The following is a 21,639-nucleotide window of genomic DNA, read 5'->3' on the forward strand; positions in this document are numbered from 1 at the left end:
TCTTCAGTTTTAACTGGTGTGCAGCTAGCACATAAAATGAAATTGAAAAGGCAAAACTGCATTCAGCAGAGCACTTTCTTATCCTCCTGCACAAAATTAGAAATTTGCTACAGAGAGCAGAATTACAAGTTTCATCTCCATTGCTCAATAACTAATTCAAACTGGGAGAAGCTGTATGTAAAATAGTGGGAAGACTGATATTTTCATTACCACATCTTATTAAAGAGAAGGCGAGTCTCATTAGAGGAGGTGCTAAATGTCTGCAATGTAAATATCTAAAGTTTAAAATCACTGTGCTCAATTTTGGGTCTGACCTGCTTCATTAGGAGAGAAACTATGTGATGCCACATTCAGGCCTTTCTTGTGACAGCTTGCTATCACTGTAGGCAGAGAAAATATCCAAGAGGCTGGATGCTCCAGCACTGGCTGTGGTGTAATCCAGGAGAAAACAGCAGCTGGTATCAGTTTTGGAAGTGGGAAGATGAACAGGGAATCATCAAACAACTACAGAAACAATGCTGGGAGAGAAATTCCTATAGAGAGATCGTGCGAGAAATTAAGTGGTGAAGCTAAAAGGTGACAGGAACTCAGAGACTCGATGCACCATTTAACATAAAATTAATTTCAGGTAATGCTACTTAAAATAGAATGTCTTACATATGTTATCTTACCCATTATATAATAACAGGAAAAAAAATCCATTGTCTGTAAGTCATTCATAATACATACTGAGGAGATCATGTATCATGGGACACACTTGAAAAGGTTTGCAAAGTGCTGCAGTATCTGAGATTATCTGCTCTAAGACCTGGCAGAGGGATCATTTCTTAAGTTAAAATTCTCATTATTACTTGAAAGGACATTGTGGTACTTGGAAGGAGATTTTTCATTCTTTGAAATTTTATTTTTGTATGTATCTGTAATGGTATTTTATCTAGCATGATAATTTTAATAGGAAGGCATTCAAAACAACAGTTTTACTCCAGACTTCCCTTCAAAATCTCTATGATTTTTTTTTTCCTCTAGTTAACTGTATATATACTTAATATTTGTCTATATATTTATTTCTCTGTTTATTTCTATGGAGATATATTAAATAAGCTATCAAAATGTTTCTGTAGGAATTTAACAAATGTTATTAATATTTAGAAAAAATTGTTATATTCTACACTTCTATGTTAATATTCCATTTTTTTAAACAAAAATAAGAACATAGATACTCTCTTGATCATTAAAAAAAACATAATTGTGAGAGGTCGCTAAGAACTATGCTATAGTTTAAGCATCTTTTTGTTTGACTTGGATGTTAGAATTTAAATTATGCCTGGGAAGCACTTCCAAATTAAAGCATTCAAGACCTATTTCTTCATAAAATTGACTAAAATAATTAATTTCAATATAAAGCAATGGGAAGAAAAGAAATAGCCTTACTGAGCTACAATTCTGGCACCCTTGGGGGAATGGGAACAGATGGTTTTACTACAGATCAAGAACTGTTCTGCATTATTTTTCCTCACTGTCTCTTGTCCTGTCTTTCAAAGCCAACTCCTTCTCTGGACCAAAATACAGATTTTTTTTTTTTTGGATATTTCTTAGCAAGATGTGTATAGATGTGAGGTTATGAGATTCCATACAGAAGGTTACATGAAGCCAACTGAGCCAGAAGTGAGATTGTTGTTCTGCTCTTGTGAAGACAGTGGTGCTTCTCTGCTTCTCACAGAAACAATACCTGCAGGAAAAGGATGGAAATGGATCAGAAAAGTTGGCCAGTGGCTGTATTGAAAATATTATAGGGAATCAGACTACATATAAACTGCATATATTCTATCTATGAATTAGATATAACATAGTGAGACAGCTTGTCTCACTAGTGCTGGATACAAGTTTTTAGCACCTGGTTGTGCAGAACTTGAAGTATTTTTAATTCTCATCAAAGTTTGTCGTGAAATAGAGGATATGCCTCATTTGCATCTTGTCATGGGAATTAGTCTTTTGTTTATGGACTGTCTAGAAAACAGCCTAATTCTGGCCTGAAAGGACTTATGCAAGAGAAAGATATTTCTATTGTGTTTATTTTTCAATTAAATACACTTTTTCATCTGTTGAAAATGTACAAAATAGATGAATAGTACTGTAAGGATGTTTTTATAGAATTATATGAAAACCTTGCAGTGCTCTCTGTCTTATTTGTAATTAAGTATCTCTAGAGAGTATGCTTAACTTTTTTTTTTCTGTATTTTGGCATGAGAGGGAGATTGGATCTGTAAGAAATGCATACTGTTTGGTGTAATCTGGAAGTAAAACAGAATGTATCCGAATTTAAAGGAATAAATTAGCTTTTGTAGCATTATTTTTCAGTGCATTAAGGGCATATTTAATGCTGTTCTCATACTCTGTGTGTCTTAGCAGATGGAATGATCCCACTGAGCAACCTTCTCTGCTTAGAGTTTTCTACTCAGCAGATGACAGTTTAGGTCAATGATTGTTTCATTTCATGTAAAGACAAAAGAAAATATAGGCAATGTAAATAATAAGGATAAATTAACATTATCAAAGGGAAAAAACAAACTTTAAAGGCTTCAGAGGTAGAAGAGATCAGTTCTCATCAATTCCTGTATGTTGTTTTTGTCTGTGAAAGGCAATTACTTTTGTTTTTTCATTTCTGCTAAGATAAATTTGGACATGTGAGTGTTAAGTATTAATGTAGACATTTGGGTCTTGAAGACAGGCAAGCAGAACATTAGCTAATTGCTTCAAAGATAATTTTTTTACTGCAAAACATGTCAAATTAAAATTTTTCTCATTTAACTCTTTAATAGATTTTAAACAATTGAAGTTTAAGTAAATAGGCTTTTTTATTCAAAATGTTTTCCTTTTAAAAGTTGTTTTAGTAGTTATACTTTACTATACATGAAGATGACAGCTTAAAAAATGGAAATGTATTGCTTTCATCAAGGTGTATATATAAAGTATTAAATAATCATTAAAATAAATTAAATTAATTAAATTTATTAATTTATTACATCATTAAATAAGCATTGTAAACCAAGAAATATTCCAAAATAATCAAATGCACACCTGGCAAGGCAGCTGAAAATATAAGTACAAACCAGTTCTTACTGTGTCAATTTACCCTACAAATTAATGAAATCACAGCAAAAATACAAAAGTATGTGGAGCTTCTTTGCCCGTAGAAGAACCATTGCATCTCACTTTCTCGAAGAAAGCAAAGTATGGCATATCCCACAGAAGAAAAACATGACAAAAGCATTTTCCATGAGAAATGAGAAATAGTCACATGAACTAGATGAAAAGGATTTATTCCCATATTTGTAAAATTTCCAGAACTACTGGCTTACAGCAGGTGGTAACCTCCAGGACAGTTCAGCCCCTTCTCTAACATCTGGTGTTCTCTTACAAAAACATGATTGTCAAATAAATAGCACTGGAATCCTGGTCAAGTCAACCACACTAGTTTAGAGTATTATGTTCTCCATTTCTGACTTGAATCTTCCTTGCTTATATGAAGTATAATAACTTAAACAGAACTAAGAGAACCTTTCACTTGAGTTTTGGGTGTAAAGCTGTTAGAACTTTGAGTATCTACTGAATTTTACTTCACAGATTAAATAGAGAAGTCATCAGTTTACATGCCTTGATAGAGTTTAGGTATATACACTGCATTCTAGGCACTTGCCAAAGTGCATCTTCATGTTAGGGACAATTACTTCAGAAATTGCCTCATATGAATTGGGAGCAAATTAAAGAGGAATCCTTTTGGTCTTAGTTTAGGATTTAGGTACCACTCACCGTGATTACAAAGTCATTTGTGAATCTTATTCATTGTGGTTTTTTCCTTTATGTATCCTTTCATCTGTCTCTTTACAGATTCTTCAGCGAGAAGGAGATTTTCAGCACTGGCTGGTGAGTATGCTTGAGGCTTAGCTATGTTTTGGTGTGGCATTTCTCTGTGTTGCAAACTCTCAAGGCAGGGACAAAACAGTGGAGACCACAATTTGGTTTAAGCTGACTGTTTCACAACTTCCCAAACCTCATATGAATAGTTTTGCTGTCAGTAGAAGTTGTTTCAAATGCTCCTAATCTTAATTAACACTTCATAAATTGTGAGATTTTCAGTTTTCTCCGTCTTATTTTTTCAGTACTTTTTCCATGAGGCATGCTTTGAGGTTCACAATGTTTCTGGCTCTCTCAGGGAGGGCTAAAAAGAAATCCCAGTAGATATCTGCTGCTTCATTTTGCATGGAAAAGGAACAAGACTTAGGGATGATGTCTTCTCAAGCTAGAGAGTTGTAACAGCTATAGTTACCAACCTGTGAAACCTGGAGTTTTCAGGTAAAATACTCCTGAGTAGCTCTTCCTTTCTTCAGTAATCAATGATGTTAGAACAACCTGTAAAGAACACGAATGCTTGATGATATTTACCAGGCCTTGCTACTCTGAAGACTGATCACAGTCTTACAATGAAGCCATTGAAATGAGAAATGCCATTCAGATCAGGGATGTCAGCAACAAGCCTCATCCTGCAGATGGATGGTATTGACTTGCCTTCAGCTAACCTCTTCTTGGTGTCCTTTTCAATGGCTGAGATTATTATTGACTTTTAAATTAATTTATTCATTTTTACTTTTTTTGAGTATTGATTTTTCTTCCTGGGAGTTTGAGGAAGCCCCTTAAGCAGCTGATCTTCATTCCAAGCTGGCCCTAGAAGCTGCCTGATGGGTAAGTCACAGAAGAACCCAGAATCTGTCAGCACTGGTGGCTGCAGCTGCATTCCCAATTCTGTACCACTCAGAGAGAAGATGCTGGTTTAGGAATCTGTGTGCACAGCTCTGCAGGACTCTGACTGGAAACAGAGTGAATAACTGAACTGAGCCTGTAGGCTAGGAAAGGTGACTTTTTCTTCACCCACTGGTTGTTTATCGTTGTTAGAGTTACTAAATTGAAAATAGTTATTTTAGAACTGTTTTTCAAATTAAGCTACAGTTTAAGAATATGAGATATACTTTTTACATGTTTCAAAGAACAATGTTGTAATAAAAGGAAATGTTAACTTGTAGATCTTTGAAACATAAAGATCTCTGATTATGAATGCTGAATGTTTTTAAACTTATTGCAGTAATGTACTGAATGAACAGATAAAATTCTACCACTTGGATTCTCTAAAGTGTAAGCTACTATCATTAATCTTTCAAAAAAATACTGATCTTTTACACATAATACTTGCAGCAATATCAAGACATCTCATTGCTGCACAGCCTGTTCTTTCAAAAAAATATGCAAGTGTGCTGTCACACAGTTTCCTGACAGTTAACACCAATATGTGTTTGAAAACTCACTCTGTTATTTTTAGAAATTACATTCGATAAAAGATTATTCTCTACATAAAACATATATTTGTATTTTGGTCATAGTTTGGAAGTGAAGTTAGATCTTAGTACTAGTACAAGTTTATTTCACACTAAGCCTTCAGGCAGTGTATCTGCTCATATGATTAGGGTTTTTTTATGTTTGTTTGTGTTTTTTTTTGTTTGCTTGTTTTGTTGTGTTTTTTTTTTCCTTTCTGAAAGCAATACATGTCCAAGGTATTTTTGTCCTTCAGTTAGAGGTTATTTGCTGCACTTCAAAATAAGTGTCTCTTACATGGTTTACGAAAACTGATTGCATTAAGCTGAAACCAACAGTATCTACTCTGATTGTACCCCATGGACTACACTGACCCAAAAGTGTTCTCCAGCCAAATTACCGGACAGCGTGCAGGTTATTGAAAAGTTCATCAATAGATGTAAGACTTGAGCTTAAAAATAGTATATATCCTTAAAAATAGCATTATCCTTCTGGAAAAGATTCGATAACCCCATTTCATCTGTCTTCACAGTGCTGCAAAGCAAGTGGTGGGTACATCTGTCCTAAGGAAGAGCACAGACCTTGGGGGTTTTTGTGGGATAGATGAGAAGTCTCCTTACCTGGCCTGGAGCCCAAGATTTTATTCCCCACGCAGCATGAGATGTGAACACAAACTCAGTAACAAGGCTGAATTTAGTTCCAAATGCTGCACTGGACATCGAGGACTGGGTGAGTGCACTGTTAGACTGCAGAATCCAGCAGAATTAAAACTTGAATTTTTTTTACTGGGAGAGTGATATTATAAACTATTTTTTTGTTTGTAAATTATCCTTTCTGTTTCAAGTGGCATCTGCTAGGGTGATCAATATATGTGTTATCTTTTTTTGCAAGTTTGCTTTGGGGAGCTCTCAACTGTAATTATATTTATTATTATTATTTGCTTGGACAGATTGGATTTGCAAATTTGGAATGTCAAGCTTCAGACTTTATTTTTAACACTTGCTTTCACATATGTGTAGTGAAGGGTAACTCTAGGTTTCTAAAATGAGATTAATCCCAGTGTTGGCATGATTATTTAAGAGAGAGAATAAAGTGGTGTTAATGATAACAGAGAAGAAAGCAATGCTATTTTTAGGGAGAGATTGGATAAAAAAGGGAAATAGAAGGGTTAGAGTTAACAGTGATATGTGGAGAAGGCTGACAGGGAAATAGACATGCTCTTACAGGGAAACTGAGATATGGTGCAGAAGTCCAAGAGAAGTAATTTAAGTTGAGAAAGAGAGCAAAAGGGGAAGAACTCAGTGACCACATACAGCTGATTGTAAATGTAGAGAAGGGATAAAGAGTTTGCTGAAATGCAGTTGAAAGGCAGTGACTGTCATGAATGGATACAATATCCTTACTCAGGATCAGGAAAAATACCTGAATCTATAAGATGTTATTTTCATGACAGGGTTTTGCTGACAAGTAAAGGGAATAAATGGTAATAAACATTTACTAGAGGTTTCTGTTGTTTGCCAGAAGCAGAAATGCTTATATAAAAGAGCAAAGATTTTTATGTTTTTTATGTGTTTTAAGATTTTTATTATTTTTTTCTGGAATGTACTACTTGTAATTTAGTACATTCTCAAGCTGAAATAAGGTCCCCTAATTCACAGATCCAGACTACAGACAAATTATAATTTTTTAATGATAAATTACTAAAATTTTTGAACTTTTAATCATAAAATTGCTACCTCCTGATGTTTTCTACTGCCCACATTCCATTACAACATTTGGACAAGAGAGTAGAGATAAAATGAGTCCAGACGTGTTCTATAAAAAGGTTGTCATCTTTCCAGAGCTTTTGAGACCTCTAGTCCATTGTGGAGTCTTAAACTTGTATTTAAGTGGCCTAATTTCATTAGTTACTATGAGCCATTAATATTAATTAAATTTTAAAAAATTTAATACCTGGTTCATTTGATCTTATTATTTCATCACTCAATTAGAAGGTTGTCCTATGTTCTTTCCCAATAGTTTTATCTGAAATGCAAAAGGAAAAGAGAAAGAGAACAAAAAGAAGCTATTAAATAATTTATCAACTATTATTTTGATTTTCTTTGAGGAAACAAACCCCCTGTAATATTAAGAAATCATCCTATGTCATATTTTCCAAACGAAAAAGTTGTGAAAATTCTGAATTGACTATTTTCAAACTTTTCTACCTGACAGCAACCATTTGTACCTCTAAATGATGCAAAATTAAATATAGTTATATCAAAATATTTTAAGAATATATCCTTAAATTAAATATAAAATAAATAATATTTAAAATAACACAGTCTGTTCCTCAGGCTAATCTGTTGATGAGCTTACTGACTGCATTAATTATTCCATTCCTGTCTTTTGGTATAGATGTGATGGGTGGTTATGCTTGAAAGAAATGGGAGATATGCTAAAATTCAAGGGCAGCTGGAGCTGTAACTGGGATCTTAAGGCTGAAAATGAGAATACTGAAAGCAATCCTCCCACTAAGCCTTTCAAGATGATACAGTACATATGCAAGATTTCATGCTGGTCTTTCAAATAGAGCCGAGAAACCTGATTTACTATCAACTTGTTCAGCATGAATTAAACAAACATGTCAGCTGACCAACACCACTGACACTGTAAATAGCATGTCCCTCTGGTCGGGCAGGTAGAGGGGGCTTACCCTGCAGAATTTACTGTCTCCCTAGAGTGCAATATTGAAAGAGTGCAGAAACTGCTGTTAATTCCTGATGAAATGCAAGCATAAGTCTGTTTACTATTAAATGTGATTTACTGCAGTTACATGCGCTTTCCCTCTCCCAACCACCTTGTAATTTTTGTACAAGGTACAGGGATTTTAGACAAATAACAATACAAGCTTTTTATTTGGAGTCAGTGCAGAATAACTTGCATATAGAATTATCATCTATCTATCAAAGCTCCTTTTAAGCTGTATAACCTATTTTTATATTTTTTTAAGAATATAAAGGTTTGAAGTGAAGATGAAAATTTCAAAGAGATCATAATCAAGTATCACTTAAAAACTGAAAACAGTGTTGACTTATAAGCTACTTTATGTAATAAATGCAAGGAAGACCTACCCTAGAGATTATTTCATGACAGTATGGAGATAAATGGAATCACATTTATTACAGAATCTGTAGAGTCTCTCCACTAGTAATGATAACAATTCTGATGTTTGTGTTATGTATAATGCATTTTTATAAAACTATGCTCATGGAAAGTACAACTGGAGATTCTGATTATCAGAAAATGTTATCAATTGCTTGTATACATTATTCTATGCATCTACATAATTTTGTGAATGGCTAATCATTCACTTTGCTCAGACACAAACTTGACTTTGTGGTAACTTTTACAAGTCAGGAATTTGCTCTCTATAAATCTTATTTTACTTAGATTGGCATAATTTATGCTCAAAAGTCTCAATACTTGGAAAGTTAAGAAAGGAAAAATGTGCATTCAAGAATGTAATTCTTATTGGATGCTAGTGCTTTGTGATAATGTTGAAACTTCTTGTTCCCTGGTCTCATTTTTGAACTTCCTGCCTTCCTTTCCCTACTCAGACAGGTTTTACTATTTTTGAGTGCAGTATGTTCACTCAGTAGAAATGCAAGTACCTGCTTAGCCACAATGGGTTTATTAGCTGTTTTCATGAACCCTTTAAAGAAATTTAGACATTTGATCATTGCTCAGTTTTGCAGGGTTTCGTTTATTTGCATATTGTTTTAACATGCAATTTTTATAATCTCTGTGGAATTACGTGATGGAATGTAGATTTTGTTCTGCCTTCACTTGTGCCCTTCTACTTTATAACCAGAAGTACATTTCTGATCTGTTAATTAGATACCTGCTTACTTAGGCTCTGTTCCTGGTATCAGATTTGGTTTGTCTTTCTCTTCACTGCCTCTCTTCTGTATTGGTCTGGGACAGAAATTTAAAATCTTCACCTACAGTGGGTTTTTTTCCCTCATGTCTTTATAAAAGCGTAGAGGTTTTGATTCGCCAATACAAGTCACGGCAGTAATCCAATTTGTTTTTCAATTGTTTCTTAAGGTATTTTAGGCTTCCTTCAAGCAGGTAACCTATAGAAGTGGATGCTTGAATTTTTTGAATACTGAATTAAATCTGAACATTTACCTCTAGCTATTATGTCAACATTGCCGATTTAGACACTGATGATTTGCGGACTACCAATCCTACTGATGGAAGTGTGAGTTGTTACAACTAAAGTTGTACATCAACTTTAAATTGTTAAATTGTCATCCACATTTCCATCTGCGTTTGATTGCTGAAGCAATATGGTAATAAAGACATTATTCAGAATTTGCATGCCTGAACTTCACCCTATTATCCTGTTTGGATAATAAATAGCTGGCCTCTTAAGAAGAACACTGAGAATAGCAGGCAGACAGTGGAAAGTGGTGAAGACTCAAAGTATCTCTCATCCTGTTACACTGCCTCAACCCACGATGGGGACTGAGTAATCAAAACTTATGAAATACAAAGAATCTAGAAAAGCAACCCCTCCTGGCCAAAGTTCTGGAATATAATACTATTTCATCAATAAATCTTTTAAGAACAGCTGCTTAGACCCAGCAGAATTATTTTTAGAGCTCTGACCACTCCCATCACAAAAATTTTGCTTTGCAGCTTTGCTTGCTCCACTCTGCACCCAACAAAGTTTCTGTAAGAAAAAAACTTCCTTCCAAATTCTAAGTTAAAAATCTTACCTTGTTTTAAAATTGTAGATGTTTGATTTCTTATTTTCTGAAAGAGATTTTTTCAATGTAGATACTGTGATAATCCACAGCAGACTGGTACAAGTCCTTTCATGTCCCCATTGGAATATATTTTTTCCCCTTTAAAATATATTTGCATCTGTGTACATTGATCAAGAGATCTGATTTGACTACGTAATGGTAAACTCATCGAAGCATTTTGAAAGACTTAGCTGTAAAAGTTATAACGTAGCCTGTAACACTAAATAAAAAACAATCTTGGTATTTCCACTTACATGCCAATAATCTTGAACAGACTCAGTTTTATACTTTTCCTTGGAAATGACACCAAGAAATAGGAGATGAATATATTAGAATGTGAGTAGTTGCTGCTGTGCTTTAAACATAGTCCTTATACTTGGGCAATGTACAGAATCTCCAATGTTCTCCTTGTTATTAATTATGCCTTTTCTACTTTCATTCTAGAGACAGAAGTACCATTGGCTCACAAAACCCTCAATATAATTCTGCCACATGGCAAACACAACAGGTACAAGAAAATGTCTGCAGCCTTCTTTCATAACAGTGCTTTCTCCTTACTGCTTCTTTCCCTGTTAAGAATCCAGAAAATAGAGCTGAATCTGAGTTCCCTTTTTAGGCAGATGATTAAATATTCTCACCATTATATAATACGATTTCCATTTTATTTTAAACATACTTTGCATGATATAAAAATATTGATCACAGTGAGCTTTAACAATTGTTACTGCTATAAACAGAAATGCTGCACGATGGTTTTAGTGGAAATAAATTATATAGTCATTATCTCTTAAAAAAAATCACAAGAAGGAGAACCTAGGCATTTGGTCATTGACAGAAAACAAGTCCTTAATGAGTTCTTTACAAAACGCGAACCCCAGTTGTTTTCTACATTTGCTTTCCACGTCTTGAGAAAAGCACAAGTCTGTCTCTGAAAGCCCCACAGGGTCTCTGGTGAACATTTAATTCCAAATATTAGCAAAGTTTCTGTTGCTCTTTTGTTCTAATGGAAAAGTGTACACCAGCGTAGCAAGTAGTGCTCTCCTGGCTAATTCATAAGTGGTCTTTTCCAATATGTAGGTACACAGCGGCACACTTCTTCACTGAAGTAAAAGCCAGCGTCGCAGCGTCTCGTCCGCACTGTACACGGAGGTCTGTAACAACTGAAGAAAGGGGAAAAAAAAGTGGGCATTAATATAACACCATCATTTATAGTTAACTGGAACAGAAAGCTTTGTGCCTTCACACTGCTATTTCTCAACAGAATATTTAATTTTAAGTTTTTATGTTCTTACAAAAAATTTCAGTTGAACTATTCTTTACAAAAGACAATGAAACAATAACAAATTATACTGAAATTATTCTATTGCAACAGATACATATGGATCTTTTTTTATCACACTGCTGGCTGTAGTTGCATTCTAATCTTGAGTACTATTTTTTTAGTTTTAGTTTGAAAATAGGATATATTTCTGTACTCAGATTGGTTAGTTGTAACCTACTGCATGCTGCAAAATTGGAGGTGGTAATCCAGAATCATGTTATAACCAAATCTCTCACTCTCCTACCCAGGACTGTTTCTCATCTTATTGACTACTTCAATAAGCCTGAGAGAGGTTTTTCTATGTATATTACACTGTGACTCTGATCTTGAAAATGAGAACATACTTCCTTTCAAGCTGCAAATTCCCACAGCCAGTCTCTGAGCCAGTGGGAATATTTCTGCATTTATATTGCATCTGTGTGCATTCTGAAGAAAAATCAGAGCCTATTTATCATGATTCTGATAAATCTTAATGGAGAAAAACAGAATTAGTGTCTATCTGATTAAAATAAGTTTAATAAGTAATACAGCATTGAACCACAAATCACATCGCCGTGTGCAGCGGCAGAAGTTTTCCTCACCAATTCCTTGACTGAAAAATAGAACTTATACAAAGATAATATCTCTGGTTGTCCCTGAACCCTTCCTTTTCCTATTTAATTTTTCTATTAAAACAAGAACTTGACCCAAAATAACCTTACAATAACAATGCTAAATACTTTGTGGTGTATAATAGAGACAAAGTACAAGTCTGTGATTTTTTCAGACACTGGCAATGAGTCAAAGGACAAAAGTATATGTCTTGAATTTCAGCACAGTTACAGTTAAAACTTGTATTGAAATAATGTGTGCCAGTTTGTGAAACACTGATATTATGATCTATTACAATAACTCTTACTTGCATATATACAGCACGCTCAATTGTGCAATGTCACTCTCCTCTTCCCTTGGTAATTCTTGTTTCAGGCTTGTGGCGACTCTTGTTGTTGCAAATAAGTTAGTTTGTTGTGTGCCTGTTTTGGATACTAAGTTACTACTTTGCAATAATTTGTTTATGATAAGAGGCCTGCACTACAGTTACATTAATTCCCACCATCCAGTTCCACAAATGAATCTGGCTATGAGGAAAGTGATAAGGAATGAGGAAGATTGCAAATGGGACATTTATTAACTAGTCACATCATGTTCAGTGTTTTCAATGTCATTTATCCCAGATTAGTTCACCACTGTGGTCTCTGTAATTAAGGGAGTAACATTGTTTTGTGCCACCTAACAGAAATTTGAAATCCGTGTAGCAGCTCATGGGAATCTCTCAAACCCCTAGAGATCTATTCCCCCGAAAATTTGGAAACAGTGGTAAAAGGCAACGAAAAGGTCTGTGGAAGGATCTAATATTCTAAGTGAACAAGCAACCAGTTAGGAGTCCATTCTGGGAAAAAGGTACGCCACAGAGATGCAGTGGATGAAACACTGAACTCACCTTCTTGCTGTCTCTGCCATGAAAGTTCAGACCATTGTGTACTAAATGGCAGCAAAATTAAATAAGAAGAAAAAGCGGCAAAGCCAAACTCTTCCACATCTCTATGACTGTACACAATGAAAAGCACTCATGAAAACATTAACCATGAGGAGTTCACTTTGCTTAGGATTCATGCGTCCTTGTGAACTTCAACTTGCAGCTGGAGTGCTATACAGGACCTCTCCCCTGTGAGTTTGTGTCTAGCAGCAGTCAAGGTCAGGTTACTTCAGTCTTAGCCTTATTTGGGACATTTCAAGACAGCAAGAAAGTCCCTCTCCTCCTCTAAAGTGCTTAACAGATGAAGTTCCCAGTTATCTGGCCCAGCCAAAACTGACCAAAATAAATTTTAGAGGTGGTAGCACAAGGTGAATAGCAGCAGAGTCATTGTAACTACATAAAATGTGGTTTCCTTAGGATACTGCTGAACAATAGATCAGGTCTTTCAAGAGATTTGGTCTGAATGCTGTTTACAGAGTGGTTTCATGTGACAGAGGTCTGTTTCAATGAGGAAAATCTGAGCACACTGGAGCTAAGATAGATGTTTAGTCACTATTCATAGAGCTGGGCAAAGCAGCAGCAACCTTCTCTTTATGGTCAATAATTGTGAATTTTTTGCTGTGCAGAATGCCCAAATTGTTACAGTGGGCACTCTAACAACTCCAAGAGATGAAATGAGGAAATGCTACTTCTTGGGCTGATAAACAGCACAATCACCTTAAAAAGCAGTAGGCTAAAAGCTTTTTTTCCCTTTCCATCCTGTGCTTTGTAGATGACTTTGTATTCCTTTCATCTGAAGCAGGGTGTAACACTAGAGGCAGAGGCACTTAGCTACAGTGCATAAAAATATTACTGCTTCAAAACCAGAAGCTACAAGCATTACTTGTAGGACTGGGAGCTGTCTAGGACATGACTGTAGGATTATGCTCATGTCTAGGGCTCACACGTCTAGCACAAATCTCAACAGAATGGTACTTCCATTTATTTTTAATAAATTTGTATTGGAAATATATTTTATACAATTTAATTTATATAATAAAAATATAATTGATGCTGTTCTAAATGAGCAAGGAATCTTTCAGAGATAAAAAGGATGCTGCAGGATTTTTATTCCTTTTAGAAACTGCTTGTGCTGGACAGAACCAAAATGTGAGAAACCTATGCTAAGTCGTTTCTTAAGGAGGAGAGATTGTCCCCTCTAACAGTGCTAACATCTACAGGACTATTGGTTCTACAGAAATAAAGTAACAACATATATAAACCTTGCTTTCTGCACTCAAAGACAAAAGAAAAAGATCTTAGAAAAAAGGTAAAAGCATCCTATATCATACTGTCCTGGGAAGTGAGAAAATTATTCTATCGTATTCAACCACAACACAACAGAGAAAGGCTGAACTTAATTTCCTCCCTCAAATACTAAGTCTTTGAATCAACAGAGATATTTAAATCAACATCAGATATTTATTATGGCATTTTTTAGCTTAAGTGCCTGACTTCCCTAGTTGTGAATGTTCTTTCAAACTGTTAGTGGGTTATCTTTGTTGCACTGCTGGAAGTGAAACCTACAGTGCAAAGGCTTTGTAATGTGTAAAGCTTATGTAACCAGGCTGGTTTCTTTCTCTATGCAAACATAAAATTGAATTAAAGAGAAGAAATAATTTCTGATGTTTCTAACAACCCTTCTCTGTCACTTAAAAGGCCAAATACTTGGAAACAAGTAATGCCAGTTAATAATCTGTTCCCTCACTTTAGAGATTTCAACACAAGTATCTCTACTTGTATTTGACATTTTTCTTTATAAAGATGAGCAAATGTATTTATATGTATATATATTTTTTTTTTAATTCCAACTAATTACATTTTTTCATTTTCACCAGGAAAAAAAAGGAAAAGGAAGAAAAGTACCAGGAGCAGCCTAAGAGCACCATAAAGTAAACATGCTTTAGGATACTTATTATGTCTAGTACCTTCCTCTTAGAGATTATAGAAGTCATAGAAGATAAAAACTGAACTGACAACAGGCTTAGAGTTTAGGACTACAAAGCAATTCAACAAGTCAGATAATGTCACAACCCAAAATATTAGGCCTTGAACACCATAAAAGAAATAAAAACTGTGGTTTTACCTGCATGTCTGGTGATGGAACCTTTTTCCTTTCAAGAAGCATTTATTGGGAGATTCTATACATTCACAGACACATTTTGCAGGATTTAGCGGCTGATGTCTAGGACAGGTCTTTTTACATACACACTGGCACCTCTCTTCATCAAATTCCTTGTTGGGCCCGCAGGATGCAGGGATCAGTTTGTTTCTGCATGTGCACTGACACGATGATCTGTCTAACTCTTTGTGAGGTCCACAGCTCGAGGGCCGCACGCCTCCTTTGCAGACACACTGACAGGTTTCTTCATCCAGCTCCTTGTTCGGTCCACAGATATGGAATCCTTCAGACGTGTCTGCAAAAGCAGCAGAGAAGTCCCACTAGTACCAGAATTTTGTGTCTACTCTCTCACCTATTTTTATGTGAAGAAATGAGCAAATCCATACCTTTTATGGCGTTTCAAAAACAAGCTTTTATCAAAAGACAGCAACAACCAGTAGTAGCAATGATACAGAAAACTATACAAATAATTACTACAACTTCTTGTCTTTAGGAGGACAGTTGACGCTTTAAGGGAAAGTGCTTACCAGATTCTCCAAGGTAAGAAGAGAAACCAAAATCATGCTGTGACAAACATCTGCAAATTTGATTATTCCAAATATGATTTTTCGGACAGGTCTTGTTTGCCACGTGACACCTGTGAAATTAAAAATGCTGCTGATTTACTACTATAAGAACTCAAGGGGGAAAAAAACCTATTTCAGTTGTTGATTGCTTTAGTTTCTCACTATTGCAAATATCTTTCTAAGAGTGTCAACTCATTCATAATTTTGTTTTTTATTCCTGTCAAGTCTGCTACTAAAAGTTCTCCCCACTTCAGAGATTTTCAACTATTTGTTGAAGAAACCTTCTCATATATCAAGTTTTAGCTCCAAATTCCAGAAGATGGCATTTGTACTTTGCTGATGTTGATTTGAAACAGACCTAACCGTAGAACATAAGCCTCATATAGACAAGTATAAAAATTCTTTTGCATGCCAAATACTGCATGGTAACAGGCATCATTTTCTGTGTAGTTTTTTGAACTACAAAAGTGTTTTCAAATTTAAGATGTCAAAAGACAGCAATAATAGTTTTGTAATTAATTGTGTGGGCAAAACTTTAGAAAAATAAAATCAGTTTATCAGATTCCATTCCACTTTATGTGAAAGTTATGTGCCATTAGCTGACACTTTCTCATCAGTCACTCATTCTGGCCAGCCTTCTCGAATCTAAAGAATTAGACCTTCAGCAGTGATGCCTCTTCACTTTAAAAATAAAGACAATAAACAACTGAACGCTTTAGTCCTCTTTTCCTGCAGCCAAGGTAGTAGTACCAAAGAAAGCAAAAACACCAAACAGCAGCTGTTGCCTTTTTAAAGAATGAGTGAACTGAGCTGTCTGGTGAATCACTGATAGAATATTTATGTGTATTATCTCATCTTCCTTGCTTGCAATTTCTTTATCACCACAGCTGACATTGCATCTTTGAACAAGTCAAGCCTAACTTCATGTATCCGGGCTATGTAATTTATTCATTGTTTCTGTAGTATTTCTAAAATCCTACTTATCTTTTAAGACAACACCTATATTACACATTTCATGCACTTTTCATTCCCCTGAGCACCATTACTCACACATTCAAAAATGCAGGTGCTGGGATATTCTTCTGTGATCATCATTCAAGTAGACCACTCCCCTTCAACACGCTAAATCACTGCACTTGTAAAGACTGCTGCGGTTTAACATCACCCTGCTTCACCATGTTTTATCAAACTAGTGTTTCCTGATTTCATCCCAGTAACGACCTCACTCTTACATATGTTTCCTTGGCATATGCTTCCTTTAGCCTACCTTCCAATTCTGCTTGAGAAATTGTATGGATAATCTACAGACATCTTATTGTATTCTGTTAAAAAAACCCAAACCAAACCAACCAAATTAAACCAAACAAAACAAAAAATCAAACCCTCCTGCTTTTTTATTGCATGAAGCCACAGATTTCAAACTTAAATACATTAAGTAACAGTAGAGAAGACCTTTATATATTCTGATCTAGTACTATGTTGTCTCACCTCTGTTGAAGTGTGATTCCTTAGTCACAGGACAAGCTGCTACCTGTGAGTGCTGGTCCGAGTCTGGTGTCTGTACTCTCACCTCCCTCAACTACACTTAGCTGTCTCCTGGCTAGAATAAACTCTTGCACTGATCACTTCAACTGCTCTTAACTTAGAAACACAGAGAAGCTGGAGAGAGTCAACATAATTTGACTTTCTTACTGACTCTTGGGTTTGTTCTTTAATTATCTGTTAATTATGCAATTAAACTAATTATGAATAGATTTATTTCCAAGCTACTGTTTATGATACATGTTTTCATGAAAAAATTAGATAAATTAAACTCAAAGAGAATATAATCTATGTTTAGGAATGTGTCAGAAAACATCCAGACTTAAACAGATTGAAACCACTGAGGAAAATGCTTAACACGTCTGAGAAATTTGTTCTACTCACTCACCTTATTAAAAAATGTCAATTCATTCCAATCTAGAATTTGCTTCCTCAAAGCAACTGTTAGACTGTTATGGGTTTTTGACCTCCTAAATATTTATACATCATAAAACCATCATTCAAAACTCTAAATTAAGGAAGGAGATCTTCAAGTGTTTTAATAACTTAAAATCAGATTTCTGGTGCCAGATTGTTCTGTGACATTTTTCATTCAAAATCACACACACAGAAAAATCAGTATGCTACTTCTATGGAATGCCAATTAACCCTTTATTTCCCCCTTCCATTCTATGAGAGAGAAATATTGTCTCATAATTATTTACAGAGGAATTTTTAGCTTTTCTTTTGAAAAGAAATTGATTTTGCTGATTTTTTTTTTTAAGTCTCAATTGGACTGTACCTCTTTCATCAAGCAAATCCCACATACATTACTCTTCAGTTTTAAATCATGTTGCTCCAGTTAATCTACTGGGTAGAAAGGTGATGTTAATTTAGTAAAACTGTGTAAAATAATGGCATCTCCCTTGCAGAACGCATTCTGCTACTGCAATGCATAGCTCGCCTATGCTAACTGTGAAATCGTCCCAGCTGTATTTTAAATCTGAATTATACAGGTTTTCTCATAAAGTGAAAGGCAAGACAAGGCTGATACTTACTGAGTTTGTGCTGCTGGCAAGGAACGCCGTATGATGGAGTGGACCTGTCGGTACACGTCCAGCTTGGACATGCAGCGGCAGGACGTGTGGTTGGCGAAGCTGACGGTGACGGGCTTGGGGCCGTGGGACAGCGGCACCGTGATCTCAAACAGCTACAAAAGGCAAAAAGCAAAACACCTCTGTCACAGATCCAGATAAAACTAATGGAAGGACATACAAAAAACCCATCATGAATTTAAGCTCAGATTTTTTTGCTGTCTTCCAGCATTCAATTATATTGGTGAATAATTATTATGTGCAAAATTAATATAATGGCTATGATGTGACAACTAACATTTTTTGTGTTAAACCCTGTTACATGCCAGTTTGCTTACTACAACATTTAATATACGAGAGGAAAATGTACAAAGAACTCATTTTTCTAGAGGAGATGACTTCAAACTGGCATCATTTAAAAAAAATCCAAAATGAAACTTTTGGAAGGTGCTTTGAAAAACTGAAGAATAATATAAAGAAGACTAATACATCAGTAGCACAATTGCAAAACCTTATGTAAAACAGCAGTATAGTGGACCTTGATCACACCAGTTCTGGATGAATAACATTTGAACTTCAGCTTACCACATTTTAAAATTTTTTAGTATTTGTGTCTGTGCAAGTTATATGCCTATCCTGATAAAATATATCTTTAATTATTCTTTTTTTTCCCAAAGTATAAAGAAATATCCACTACTGATAAAATAATCTGTAAGTGAATTAACAAGATCTTAATTTTAGTGGAAATGATAGTTAAACTGGTGAAAGAGAACAACTTCAGTGATGTCTTGTAGTGAAACTGAACAAGTGATAACAGAAGAACAGTTTTCAGTTCAGGACATCTACTTCATCAAATTAAGTAGGTTTTGCTATAAAATTCAAGTCAGGACAAATACACTAGGTCAAGGTCTTAAAAGCTGGTTTTCAATAGTCTTTAAGAAGGGTAACAGTGCACTGCTGCCTTTAGGTATTCGGTCATTCTTCCAAATACATTTAAGAACATTTCTTCATCTTCTTGGGACATTACTACCTTTAAAAATGGTCGTTGGGTTTTTATTCCAGTTCCACTTGCTAAGATTGTATACAAAGATCAATTTTTAGCTGAGATGTATTTGCAATGCTCTTTAAAAATCTGTAACTTTAGAGTATGTCATATATGCAGCATGCAAATGTAATCAGAATACTGGTAATTTTAAATGTTTCAAAATATAAAATACAGCATTATGGGATGTATTCACCTGCTTAGAAAGCTGATTCTTAGAAGATATATATGAATTGATGGGCAGAACAAAGAGTATGAACTTAATTACAATATTACACATGTAAGGAGAATTTTTTTTCTGTTGTCTCGTGACAGTATGACCTTGCTTTTCTGAAGCTGAAATAAATCCTGCTACAGAGAGAACTGATAAATCTTAGAAAGTAAAATAAGCATGAGTCTGTGAAGGGACCTAACTGCAGCTAGAAAACAAGTGCATGTTCTTCCTGTATTCTTGCAGTAGACCAATTTGCCATGCTGCAAAGCATAGCAGACTCCAGACCACTGGAGATGGCAGCACAGGACAGCTGCTACATTTCCAAACCACCTAAAAGAGGTAGGTCCTTGCCTAACAGTCCAATTCAGCTTCAGGAGATCACAGAGAGAAATTTCACAAAAACAGCTGAGATGTATCAATCATGGTAATGGAACTGGAAATGATGGTGAATGTGAATTAATCTTAATTTACATTTATCCTTCCACTGTGAAAGGTATCAGTTTGGAGATGAATATTGCTAACAACTATTCCTATCACCACTTCAGAGGTGCAGTGAGAAAAAAGTCTAGTAAAACAACATAAAGGTAGACTAGTTTCCTTGACCTCCTCAAATTACCCTCAGTTTGTTCAAATAAATTCTCTTAATAGTAACATATTTTACCTCTCCCAATAGCTACTACTGTTTATTCAGTGAAACTATTTAAGTGAATAAACTCAACAAGCATCAGTTTTGTCTGAACCTTCATCTAAGTAAAACATTTCAGATTATGTAAAACCTGGCCATGAACAATGCTTTAGGGTTTTGATAACATCTACAATTTATTTTTTGCTCCCCTTCCTCATCCAATAGAACAATAAGCTCAACATCTGCTGTCACTATAGGGCATGTCTGGCAACATTTAACAACCAAATGTCAACACGTAGAAAGAATATTTCTATGAAAAATGCCTCATAACATCTATGTATGAGGCTGGTTCTCAATTCCTTTTCTGGCACCACTGTTGGCTGTGGCTACTATTGCTGCTACCCACATGGCCCAAATGGGAAATTCTTCTTGGAAACCAAATGGCTTATAGTTCTGTTTGATCCTCCATTCTCTAAAAGATTGGATTTACTGCATTCTTAGGAGCCCAAATCTTCTCTTCCTTTCCAACTTTAAATTTTGATAAAAAACATACTAATTCACTCTAAAGGGAGAAACCACTTCCTTCAGGTACCAATCCCTAATGACAGATATTCGGTACCAGAGACTACAATGAATGAGCTTAAGTCCCCAAAAGAACATAAGATCTGATAGCAGTAGGGATTAGAGAAGTATTTAAAAAGTGGAAAGCATTTATTGCTCTGAAAAATGTTAGCAGTTATAATAAATAAAACAGCAATTCATGAGTATTGCTCCAGTCAGAGGCAAATAAAAGACAGAAATAGCCTCAACTGGCCCATGCTGTCCTGTGCCTTTTTGCCACCAACACTGCATTTTCAAGAAACCAGTGGAAAGCATCAACAGAAGCAATAAGCGATTGCATACCTAAAGAATAATATATATAACAAAAATAACAAATCAACCAAAATCGAAAAAACCAAACAAACGCAAAACTCCCCCCCACATAATCACAAAGCCCTGTCCTCCTCCAGAAAAGCTGCTAATTGTAAACATAAATCAGTTACACATTGTTAATCTCAGAGTACAGCACATACTGACAGAAGCTCTGTGTAACTGAGGAACAATTGAAAGCCATTAATAATTAAATGCATTTAATAAGAAATTCAACACCTGCCATTCAGCCAGTCTAAGGCTGTTTTATCACAGAAAGCCAGATGGGAGGTCTTCCAGTTTTCACACCATTTCTAGGGTTTCTCTTCCAAGCACTGTCCACAACCTAGAACTTAACATGATTTTAAACTTAAAAGAAAAAAAGAAAAGAATCTAACAGAAGATGGGAATCTCTGAATGTGTTGCGAAAAAGCACTATCAGAACTCCTGAAAAAGCCATCTTCCATATATTCTCACTGATCCTTAGAAACATAGAAGGGTTTGGTTTGG

At 35.2% G+C, this 21,639-nt stretch overlaps 1 protein-coding gene across 1 annotated transcript in view; it reads right to left on the bottom strand.

The window, feature by feature from the left end:
- Positions 1–1,549: 1,549 nt before the first annotated feature.
- Positions 1,550–21,639, bottom strand: part of VEGFC (vascular endothelial growth factor C) — a 77,459-nt gene continuing 57,369 nt past the window's right edge. Inside the window, 6 exon segments of the mRNA XM_005483826.3 lie at positions 1,550–1,729; positions 4,332–7,389; positions 10,131–11,320; positions 15,123–15,453; positions 15,686–15,795; positions 18,304–18,455. Coding sequence (XP_005483883.3) covers positions 11,206–11,320; positions 15,123–15,453; positions 15,686–15,795; positions 18,304–18,455 — 708 coding nt within the window. The 3' untranslated portion in view covers positions 1,550–1,729; positions 4,332–7,389; positions 10,131–11,205.

This window comes from Zonotrichia albicollis, chromosome 5 (assembly GCF_047830755.1).
Source record: "Zonotrichia albicollis isolate bZonAlb1 chromosome 5, bZonAlb1.hap1, whole genome shotgun sequence".
NCBI lineage: Eukaryota > Metazoa > Chordata > Aves > Passeriformes > Passerellidae > Zonotrichia > Zonotrichia albicollis.